The sequence below is a fragment of the Schistocerca piceifrons genome, chromosome 7, assembly GCF_021461385.2.
Source record: "Schistocerca piceifrons isolate TAMUIC-IGC-003096 chromosome 7, iqSchPice1.1, whole genome shotgun sequence".
NCBI classification, from domain to species: domain Eukaryota; kingdom Metazoa; phylum Arthropoda; class Insecta; order Orthoptera; family Acrididae; genus Schistocerca; species Schistocerca piceifrons.
Genome location: NC_060144.1, coordinates 14,085,687 through 14,098,196, shown reverse-complemented (window position 1 = coordinate 14,098,196; position 12,510 = coordinate 14,085,687). Strand labels below are relative to the sequence as shown.

Here is a 12,510-nt window from a genome sequence, read left to right as displayed (position 1 = left end):
AATTTCTAAAATCGTTGGGGGAAGTGGCAACGAAATGGCTATTCACGTTGATGTGTTGACTGTATGAGATGGGCGATGTACCATCAGACTTCGGGAGAACACCATCCACACACTTCCGAAGACTGCAAGAGCCGACAAGAACGATAACAAAATCAGCTTAACAGCTCTTGGCGACAAGAAACATACAGAAGAATGGAAAAGGAAGTTGAGGATCTTTTAGATGATGATCAGTTTGGCTTTAGGGAAGTGCAGTGTCTAGGAATCCTGCGTACTCGGTTCGCTTGACAAACAATCAACCAACTCGTACTAATGAGTTTATTACAAAAAGACAATTACAGATACTCGACTTTGGCAACTACACAGATGTGTCTGAAGCAAAAGCGATATACGAAATAATCAGTCTTTGCAATGACTGCTGATCTCTAACTGAAATAAGCCTGTCCTGAACTGCAGACGAAGCGCCTAACGTTGACGCTGCTATCCAAGTGGCTTAACATTGAAGTTGCCATCCAAGTGGGCCGTCACCATGCGGGCACGGCGCTTATGCCCTCTTCACGTAGCAGCCGCTGCTGTCGCGTTGTCGTCCTGGAGAGAGGTCTGTCAGTGTGCGACTGGCTGACTTATCCTCACAGCCTTCTCTTCCCTGTCGTTCCCTACTCGCGTGGCGGCGCTTGACTTTAATCCGTAACAGAAAGGTAAAGGCGTCAGAGAGGCAGTTCTCACGTTCGGGGAAAAGTCCTGGAAAAAGCGTTAGTCAATGTGAAATGGTGCAATGTGTTCGAAATTCTGCGAAAAATAGGGGCAGTCTATAGGAAAAGGCGGGTAACATACAATTCTTTACAAGAACCAAGAGGAAATAATAAGAGTGGAATTAAAATTCAAAATGAAAGGACACCAATGATACGATTCGCTGATGACATTGCTGTCCTGAGTGAAACTGAAGAACAATTACAGGATGTGCTGAATGGAATGAACAGTTTGATGAGTACAGAGAATGGTTTGAGAGTAAATCGAAGAAAGGCGAAAGTAACGGGAAGTAGAAGAAATCAGAAAAGCGAGAAACTTAGCTTCAGGATTGATGATCACGAAGTAGATGAAGTTAAGGAATTGTGCTACCTAGGCAGTAGAATAATCCATGACGGATGCAGCAAGGAGGACACATAAAACAAACTGACAGTGGCTTAAAGAGCATTCCTGGCCATGAGAAGTCTACTCGTATCAAACGTAGGCCTTAATTTGAGGATGAAATTTCTGAGAATGTACGTTCGGAGCACAGCACTGTATGGCAGTGAAACACGGGCTGTGGGAAAACCTTAACAGAAGAGAACAGAAGAATTTGAGACGTGGCGCTGCAGAAGAATGTTGAAAATCAGGAGGACTGAGAAGGTCAGGAGGTTCTCCAGAGAATCGACGAGGAAAGGAATATGTGGAAAACACTGACAAGAAGAGGGGACGGGATGGCAGGGCATCGCGGAACAAGTTCTGTGATACTAGAAGGAGCTGCAGAGGGTATAAACTGTAGAGGTAGATAGAGTTTAGAATACATCCAGCAAATAACTGAGGATGTAGTTGCAAGTGCTGCTGTGAAATGGAGAGGTTGGCCCCCAGGTGAGAAAACTGGGGACAGAGAAATAGCAGGTCCCGTTTGGTTGTCATCCGCGTCATCCTTACAGCACAGCCTGGACGATGTTATACGCTCCGTTTTGTTGCCATTCATCGCAAGCCATTCTGGGCTGACACTTCAGCAAGATAATGCCCGCCCGGACACGGCAAGTGTTTCCACTGCTTGTTTCCGTGCTTGCTAAACTCTTCCTTGGCCGGCAGAGTCGCCGAATCTCAGTACATTAGTAACACAATGGGTAGGGCCCTCGATCCAGGTCGGAACTTCGATGATCTAAGGCGCCAATTGGACAGAATTTTCACGATGTCATCCAGGAGGATATCAAACAACTCTATCAATCAATGCCAAACCAAACAAGTGCTTTCATAAGGGGCCTGAGGTGCACCAGCGCGTTTACAGACTTGTTCGGTTTGCTAAGCTCTATCTCTTGAGTAAATTATGCTATTTTTTCTGAAATTGTAATCATTTGTTTGTCTGTACGTGTACGTCATATCTTCTGATTTCCGTCCCACTGCGATAATTCCTTTGTTGCATGTCGGCTTTTTAATGTTCTTAAGAGTGTGTATAAACAGGGAGACGTAACTGTCAACCCGTTTACAGAAGACCGAGTCTGAAAATATTAGGCCTGCTTATATACTTTGTACGGTCGGCAGCAGTCATGACTTCTGGAACTGAGTGCGCAAGCGGTTAGTTTCATGCGGTCGATGTCCCTGGATCGCATCTGGCTAGCGGTATTTTGTTTTCATTCCCACGTTATTCTGCCAGTGTGCAGTATTACAGTAATCCGTCTGAACTGTACTCCTATCAACTTTACAAATAACTACAAAATTGCGTTTGCATCGTAGAGAAATAACTTTTAGAGAACAGTGCATAAAAATTCAATCAATCGTGCAGCATCAGTCATCCGTACCAATATTCGATGATATGCTTGGATATGCATGCTAGCCCCTAAACTGTGCGATGAGCGAAAACCGGTTATGAATGTAAACCATGTTTGTTTTGCATTAGACACATTGAAAAAACGATACAGATGCAAGAAATCGGCCTTCGTCACAGGTGCTGTAAGTCGCAACTGTTGTGTTGGCAGAAGAGCCAACACCGTATTACTAGAGGAGGCCGAATTGCACGCGTTTTAGCTCACGCAGGCAGGCGTGAGGAGGGAAAAACTATACTGACGTGAGGTCTGGAACAAGACAAGGAATTAGAATTCAGAAAGCGGACATAATTAGTTTGATACTTAACTTTAATCCATTAATGATGAACGTCGCTCTTGACGGTACATGATTCACAATATTTTCTGTTCAGAATAGTAACTGAATACGGCGCCTTGCTAGGTCGTAACAAATGACGTAGCTGAAGGCTATGCTGGACTGTCGTCTCGGCAAATGAGAGCGTATGTAGACAGTAGACCATCGCTAGCAAAGTCGGCTGTCCAACTGGGCCGAGTGCTAGGGAGTCTCTCTAGACTAGACCTGCCGTGTGGCGGCGCTCGGTCTGCAATCACTGATAGTGGCGACACGCGGGTCCGACGTATACTAACGGACCGCGGCCGATTTAAAGGCTACCACCTAGCAAGTGTGGTGTCTAGCGGTGACACCACAGCAACAATTATGTTTCTACGATCAGTATAATCTTGATTCGTGCAGTGTTTATAGGGTACATATTATACTCGTCACTAATGTACATACAAAAATACGAATGAAATGATTTGTTTGGAAGTTCTGGTGCGCCTTTTTTTTATTTCGAACGTCATTACAAAAAAGATTTTGCCCTTTTTTCATGATAAATATTGCGCCATGTAAATAATAAGTAAATCATCAAATATTGGCAATTTACAGGGTCATATTAAATCTGTTGTTCTGGGAAAGAAAAAAAGCACCTATCGCGAGATTCGATACAGAGACCTCCCGCATAAGCGACCTCGGACTGCTTGAATATTTGCGACCATACAAAGCATATAAGCGCGCCTAAAATTTTCACAATCGATCTCGAAAACGGCTGAGAGTTGTGTGTACCTGTTTACCTCTGCTGAAGTCGTAGTCGCACCCTACGCACCCGTCAGTACGAATCACATCGGTGTGGGGAGGTTCGCGCGGTCCCCTATCAGTAGCGCATGTTTTTACAGCCGCATAGCGTGCGTCTGGTCAGGAAACGGGTTTGTCTGCAGCAAGGCGAGCTCCCGCGACTCCTGGAACACAGCTGTCTGTCCGCACGAAGACCGCTGCCGCGGCTTTCCCGGACACGGCAGCGAAGGGGGCGGCACACCGGCAGGCCGGCCGACGTGACCGAGCGGTTCTAGGCGCTACAGTCTGGAACCGCGCGACCGCTACGGTCGCAGGTTCGAATCCTACCTCGGGCATGGATGTGTGTGATGTCCTTAGGTTAGTTAGGTTTAAGTAGTTCTAAGTTCTAGGGGACTGATGACCTCAGAAGTTAAGTCCCATAGTGCTCAGAGCCATTTGAACCATTTTTGCACGCCGGCAGAGCTAAGGTACGGCCAGCGACAACGCTGGACAGACGCGATTCAAAAGATCGTCAGGGGGGATGAGCACATGGCGTGATGTTGCGAGCTGCACTCAGTACACAACACGGGCACATCTGGCTCGCGCTGTCGGTTATTTGGACAGCAGCCGTTACACTTCTGACGGCTTAAGGGAGAACGACAGGGTGACGGATGAAAACATTGCTCAAATTCAGGATTTTTTTCTCTGTGCTTGGAATGCAGTAGCGAATGGGGTTTGCTGCAACGAATAAAGCATGGATTGAAAATGATATTGGTATTTTTTATTGAAAAATATTAACATCTTCAGTGTGTAATCGGGATTTTTCCCGAGGCGTCTATGAAAGGAGGTAACCCCGGTTGTGGTTATCTGAAACACGAAATTAACATATGAGCCTGACCCTTAAAGGTGTAATTTCAATTCATGGTAGGGATTAAAAGAAATTGACGTAATTATAGATACCTGAAAAAACAGCCATTTTTGGACCCCTCTTTTGGGCGGAAAAATACTAACATCAACAGAAAAAAATTGGCTACGAGATCTGAAGAGAATTCAGTGTGCTTCAAGGAAGACCATAAGTCATTAAAATCGGATGAAAATTGTGGCGTGGGCGATGACAACCATGCCGAAAAACATGATTTTGAGAAAAACGCGTTTAATGTTTGATAGGTGTTCATTACATACAAAAAGGGGCAAAAATTGAAACTTACGGGATATCGACGGTTGTCGCTGTAACTCCGGTTGTGGTCGTCTGAGATATGAAATTTACATATCAGCCTGATCGTTACAGATGTAACTATCGGCCCGGCTAGCGGATGGCCGCGTTCTGCTACTCTCAGCTGATACGCCCACATTTTGGTCCTGAAAGCCCTTTTCGTCACTGAGCGCATCGCCGCTGGCGTCTCTGTCTTCACAGGATCGGCGCATTTCACCGCCGATTTTGATTCGAAGGGCATTTTTCACGTTTATTAATGCAGTATGGCCTAAACTGAATGGACATACAGCCAATTTGAGGCAATGTTGACAGTTTCGCTTCAGCTGGCTGTTATTTTTCGAGCGTATCTCCAAATGAGACTATTGAAAGTTTAGCTCACATTTTGAGTAAAACCTTTCAAACAACTCTCCAGCAAATGAGGTTTACTCAAATCGGTATAAAGAGGGGTGATGGCGTGAGCGCGGAACCGGTTCTGTAACGCCGAGACGTGCCGTGTGTTTGGCTTCAAACGCTCATAGCACCCTCACTTTTTGAAGTTCCCGCATAATCTTTTGGAGAGTAGTTCTTCAATGTATATACATTCGAATTCCCTAAAAAAAAATTCGGGTTTTTTAGACTGTCACCCTTTCGTTTGCCCTTAACGCTGGTGGCTACCTTCAACGTCTGTATGACGTCTTCTTTTAACTAGATAACGTAAGACCAAATGTTGCCCAGCTGTATTAGAGCAAGTATTGCTGCCAGAAGAGTCAGCTCCGTGTACTAAATTTCGCACTCTGAACGTCCTCAAATCAGCTACAATTTTGTCATCTAATCTTTCTAATGTAGTATATACAGTCTTTCTTTCGCTTACGCCATAGTCCCGCAGCGATCACAGGGCCGGCCTGGTTACAATGGATTTGGCAATGTTAGTGTTAGGGATGGCCGGATGCCCTTCCTGCCGCCACCCCGTACCCCCCAGGACGGAATCAGTGTACCCCAACTGTCTGCTTCTAGTGGAAATCGTGAAACAGTGCGGACGTGTTTCAAATGTCTGCGACGTGTGTAACTGAGGCGGAATGTGGGGACCAGCACGGTATTCACCTAGCGGGATGTGGAAAACCGCCTGAAAACCACATCCAGGCTGGCCGGCACACCGGCCCTCGTCGTTAATCCGCTGGGCGGGTCGATCCGGGGCCGGCGCGCCTACCCGAGTCCAGGAAGCAGCGCATTAGCGCGCTCGGCTACCCTGGCAGGTTGATGTAGTATTTACAGTGCCAGATCAAAAAAGTTATTCACCCAGGATGAATGCTCAAAGAAGTGAATCACCCAGAAGAAATTGTCAGACGTCAATGTAACTGTGCACACGTTGGTTTAGGCTCATATGTAAATACGTAAGCTGCAATTCCCTGTGACCGGTAGAATGGCCACCAGAGAACATTATAGTCGTTTGTGTTTATTGCTACCAGGCTTGGTAGGATACATAAAGGGCACGAACAGCGTCAGATGTAGAGTAATCGCTGTGAACTACATGTAGATGCCGCATACTCGCGTAACCCAGCGTTACCAGTACCTACAGGGTTTTGGAAGGGCCTCGTTGCAGGTCTCGACCCTCTGACCGAACTGTGCAATACCCCGACTGGTGGGCCATTCAGAAGTGGCGGTCGCCCGACCTTGGACTCTGGTCTGCATGGGAACTCGAGTGCAGGAATTAAAGTTCCGCTCGACCGAGTCTGACCAAGACAAGGCAGGATCGCAGCACTGTGCAGCGGGGCCGTCATAAACCTTTCACATCTGCGCCTCCCGTCCTGCAAGTAACGAACTTTCTGCAACATTCTGTGTCAGGTCGTACTATTGGTCGGGGGCTAGCAGCAACTGGGCCTTCCGTGGGCTGCAGTTAACGCAGCAACGCAAACAACTGCTGGAGCGTCACGGTTCTGCACTGCCGCAGCTGGCGGTCGTCCTGGAGTACTGTGGTGACCTGGACAGCAGTTCCATTCTTCCAACGTTCTGGAGAGGCGCACCAGTGTTACACCTGGTGTCACGGTGTGGGAAACCACCATGGCTGGTAATTATTGATGGGGTTCTGATGGCACAACGAAATGTCACAGACATCCTGTGTCCTCTTGAGTTCTTCCACACGAAGCACATATACCTGAATTGGCCCTGTGATGATAATGTACTACTGCGGCTATCAAGATTCCCAGATCTGTCCCGAATAGCACGCGTCGAACCAACACGGCCGTGAGCTCCGTCCGAGCGCCACTATCCAGGGCATCAAGGACCAGCCGAAAGAGGTGTGGACCAGCTTGCTTCAGGAGAGGATACAACGGCTTAACGGCACTCTTCCCAACTGGGTCAGAGCATGTATCCTAGCCACAGGGGGTGCAACGTCATACTGGTAAGTGGGCTCATTCTGTAGAGTTCTTTTTTTCTCACGCAGTGTACATGCAATAAGTAAAATTCTGTTATCTGCTGTTTCTTTTTGTTTGGCGTTACAGTGGCCAGCAGTGTAGATAGTCTTGTGCTAGCATCATTGCGGCAGCTAGCGCCTGCGCCGGCAGCTGGGACTTCGGCGTGTCTTTGCCTCGCGCTGCGCGGCTGGCCCATTACTGCGCTGACCTTGAACCGCCGTTCCGTCTTTGTTCGCAGATGGACATTCCCCCGGCAGCGCCTCCGGGCTCGCGTGCAGACGGCGTCCTCGTCATGGAGATGAAGGCCAATCTGTACAGGCCGGTCGTCTGAACGGGCAGCTGCTTCTCTCAGCACCCCATCGCCGTAACAGAATGGCGTATTTCTGTACTATGGATAAATATATTAAAATCGTAGCATTACGTATTTATTCGTTTCATTTTTCCCCGTAAGTACACCCATGAACAAGGAATATGTGTACACAAGTGATGTGATAATGGTTTCTAACTCTGCCACCGAGGTCACTGAAGTCCGCCAGTGCGATAGTGATCAACTTGCTGGTTCAGATCCTGGTGACGCGACAGATTCTTGCCGCGCTATACGCGGCACCTGCATCTCAGTTTGTCACAGTAACGTTTGTGTCAATGCAGACATTGTGCCGTGTGCGGCTTGTACCGCGGTTTTCAAAGCGTGGCCCCATCTTACACTGCCACACCGGAGCAGGCTGGTATGCTTAAGGTCTACTTCATAGTTTACATATTTCATGACGGATGGATTATGTATCCAGTTACCTTGTTTATTTTACATTATATGTGGTTTTACGACTGGTGGGTCACGTATCCAGCTACTTTTACACAATCTGATATCCCGAAAGGGTGAAACGCATCATTGACATTAAACTGTATGCCACGATGGAATGGAAAATTTTTACTTGTATCAACTTTTTTCCTTATGTCTCATGAACAGCAGCACTAGCACAAGAATACGCTCCACACACACATGACAATCATCTACCGTAAACAGTTTCTACATGTGTTTAAATACTCCACAAACCACTGTAGAGCGTCTCGTTAGTTGGTACCAATATTAGCGATTTCACCTCCTGTTCCATTAGCCTATTGAGCCTCTGCAAACGTTGTAATCTTTCTTGCTTTATCCTCATGATCCCAAGGCGAGATGTACACAGAGATTTGAAAGAGGAAGGTACGCATATCGTCCAACACGAAGGCGATTGCACAACGGCAATGGCGCAGTTCTGCTAAGTTACCGATAACGGGTGCATCAGACAGCGTACGACTGGAGTGGCGCGGAATCTGGGAACGTACTCCAGAGTACGATTCTTATGGGGAAAACGTCTAAATTTCTAACAAATTCACCGTGAATTTGCGGCGATTTAGGAAACACCTGCCGTGTCACGGCTAGCTGTAGTGAAATGGTGCCAACGATTTGACCAAAGCCGCACAGAAATAGGCGACACTGATCGGGAAGTCCACAACTTGCATCATACGATTTCCATCCTTTCAGCAAGCTGAACGATCATATTGAGAGGGGGTGGGGGCACGGGAGGGAATAGAGATTCAGCAGCGGTTTTTGAGTGCCTTCGTGACCAAGGAGCAGATTTTTGTCGTCGACGAATTGAATGATTGGCAGAACGGTTGTTTACAGAGACTCGGTGACGATGTTGAAAAGTGGAGTCATGTATCTGTGTCACTTTGAAGTGCAGTGGAGCAAATCAGTTAAAGTTAGTTGTAGTGTGATAATAATTTGGAACTTATGTTATGAAAACCTCTCGTGTATGCCAGTGTACGCGCAAAAAATGGTTCAAATGGCTCTGAGCACTATGGGACTTAACATTTGAGGTCATCAGTCCCCTAGAACTTAGAACTACTTAAACCTAACTAACCTAAGGACATCACACAGGCGCTTCAATACGGAACCGCGCTGCTGCTACGGTCGCAGGTTCGAATCCTGCCTCGGGCTTGGATGTGTGTGATGTCCTTAGGTTAGTTAGGTTTAAGTAGTTCTACGTCTAGGGGAGTGATGACCTCCGATGTTAAGTCCCATAGTGCTTAGAGCCATGTGAGCCATTTTAACCTGTTTGAATTGGCTGTACTTTGGGATACAGAAAACCGGGTCACCTCTCTTAAGCTTAAAAAATGAGAAAGATGCAAGAAAGTTGCCCTTAAATCGGGAATTCGCGAGCCGCTGTTGCGAGCCGCCCACTGTAGGAGAGAAGTGACACACAGCCGGTCCTCTGCCTAGCAGCATCTAGTAACAACTGCCCTTCAACCAGTGATCAAGCTGTGATCGAGGGGGAAAGAGTAGCCGCTGTTGCCATATATATATATATATATATACGAAAGGGTAGGAAAAGAGTTGCGGAGTCTCCACGTTACTATTATAAGTTACTAGAGGATGTAGCTGAATACAAGATGTAATGCAAAGGTGCATTTGCACAGCTGTTGCTTTGCCGGTCAGCTGCACTCGGAAGTACTTAAATTCACGGTGCGCAAGTTTAAAATTTTCTTTAACTTGTAGACCTCGGTGTACTTTTCAGTTCCTTTTCAAAACAAAAACAGCAGACAGACAAAACTTAAGTTTCCATTGTGGTTGTCTAGAAGCAATGCAAACTGTTGTCTTTTACCCCAACAGTACGCAATTCAGAACTGGCACTACTCCTTTATTGTTAGAATTATCGCACTCACGTTAGTGGACTCGCTCACACGGTAGATACTCAACATTGCAACTTGTGAGCACTCCACTCGAAGTTCGTTAGTGGTGCGTAATGTGAGTAACAGGCGATTCGCTTTACAAGTTGACAAGTCAGCTGCTGAGCCGTGGCGCTGCCTGACGCACGCTCTCATTTGACTGACGGATCGCTTTAGCTAACTGCAGCTGGCCCGCATTCTCCTGCGTGAAAGACCCGAAGCTACATTATTAAAGTAAATAAATCACAGCCAGTATTACATAGAATTAATTTAATAAAACCAAAGTAAGAACATTATAATAACAATAATCGTGACAACATAATAAATCATCCAACTACTTTTCTCAACATTTTTGCAATAAGAAACACAAAATTTAAATGTTTAATTTTGTTGAAATACAGAGTTTTAGGAAACTCTGAACTGGCCGAGAAAGCAAAATTGGTCAAACAAAGCACTATCGCCTATTGATAATCCATTACCTTGCAGAAATGTTACTATCCTTGTCACTCCATTCCGACAAGGCTCTGTCATTTGAAAATGAAGAGACAAGTTCGTTTACCATTTTTTAAAATAATCCACGCATGTTTCGTAAAGCTGTTCAATATCACAATGAAATTTCTGACTATCTCTACCTGACGCAAACTTCATTTTCTGCGTTATAGACGTCACTTTGAATGGTACAAGTTTTTCTTCTTTACGCCGTCCTATCAATTCGACAGCATCTTCCAAAATCGCAGCTACTTCTATAATACTGCTAACAGCTTTCTCGAGTTGAAGTATTTGTCTATGAAATACAGTCATCTGACTGCAAAAACGTCAATCAGCGGATGTGGAAGAGTTGTCAGAAATGTGCGTGCTTTATCTTTTCACAAGAAGAATGACTTTAGAGCATCACATTCTGTTTACTGCAACAAACAAAGATAATCGCCTTGTCTTTGTCTGTTACAACTATGCATGACAATCTGTGTCAACAAACTCACAAAATTCTTTTAGGCGCACCGCTCGCACGGTGTATATGGATAAATCTTTCCACATCAACACTCTTCACGTCAGCGACTACCTTCGCAGCATCATGTAATTGTGAGCGGGGCAAGATTTTCTTCACTTCAGATTCCCATTTCGCGATCTCATTGTTTGTACGCGCTCGTTGTACTGCTCCAAAATTGATACTGGCAGTCAGAGCAAAACACTGTGCACTTACTTTTTATCAATTTTGTTTTCCTCTAAGGCAGTGGCGTGAAACGTACTTATTACAGAGGCAGTTTCATGTGGGAAAGAAGTTAAGTACTTTCATTCGAAAGCCATTTTTCGGTGGAAAATACTGAACAATTAATGGAAATATTTTCTCGGCTTTGTGATTAATATCGTGTGAAGCTATAACAAGGTAACGAACCTTTGAAAGATCAATCCTTGCATATTGGATTGATAGTATCGGGCGCTAATACTGATTTCACAATTGCTGTTGCCCTTTTCCTGCCCAACTCGCCATTTTTGTTGTTTCGGAATCATTATAAGGTTAAGAGCTTAACTTAGAAGTATAGTCCACTGATTTCAAAGACATATTATGTTTAACGGTATGACAGCTTGTTGGTAATTCCGCTGCTGGTACTAATTTGGCCCGTTTAAATGAATTTGAAAAAAAGCTGTCCTTTTTTTTAAGTACTTGCACCGTGTTTGATTTATTTATGTTTTACGTTAGCTAAATCATTCTTAATATCTGGTCTTCCCCCATGAGCAATGAAAACTTAACACTTACAAATTACACATTCAACTTCATAGTGATTTCTGCATCGCATTATGGACAAGCAGTCTTCTGAATATTTTTCTTGGAATGCACACTTCTTCTTTGCTACTCCGAGTTCACTTGAATCAATCAAACACTTAAGTACTTAATTGTGATACGACTCAAACCGAGAAACAGAGAACCATGATGCCGCAGAGCTTACACTGAAGCAAGATAAGTGACAATACTGGGAGCTCAGCAGCGTTGCCGCGCAAAAATACTCCTCGAGGGACTCACTCAGCTGCGATAGTAAAAACTTTCGTTATTTAGCTTAACAGATGGCGTTGAACAATTTGGAGTAAAAAAGAGATCGTATGTGAATATTTCTCTGAATTCCCAAATCCGGGACGAACTTCCGTCCCGAACATATCTCTGGAACATCAGATTTTCTTAATCTGAAACTGGAATCGTCCTTCAAAACTGAGACATGTGGTTACCCGAGCATTTCTGTTACACTTTCGTATGGCCTATACCGACTTGTTACAATCATTGCAGCGCGTCTCTGAATTATTGCGATGTCTCCTGTAATACAGTTTGTGAATGGAACTCCACCGACTGTTTGTATTCGATTTTTATTTCCGATACATATTACAGAGCGAAAGCTCAATTATCATGGTTTCAAATGCACTTGCATACTTTCTCACGATATGGTGAAGCAGTCGTACCTAATGGAGGTTATGTTGTGGTGTAAACATAAAAAAGAACATAAGACAGCTAGTAAAAAAATCTACAGCGCTGTAGAACACCCACATGCTGCGAGAGTTTGCTTCACTGGTCATCCAAGACGAAATTCC

At 45.2% G+C, this 12,510-nt stretch overlaps 1 protein-coding gene across 1 annotated transcript in view; it reads left to right on the top strand.

Annotated features, from left to right (window-relative positions):
* Positions 1–7,651, top strand: part of LOC124805209 — a 119,091-nt gene extending 111,440 nt beyond the window's left edge. Inside the window, exon 5 of the mRNA XM_047265708.1 lies at positions 7,466–7,651. Within this exon, the coding sequence (XP_047121664.1) occupies positions 7,466–7,558 (93 nt within the window). The 3' untranslated portion in view covers positions 7,559–7,651. The remainder of the gene's footprint in view (positions 1–7,465) is intronic.
* Positions 7,652–12,510: the final 4,859 nt, after the last annotated feature.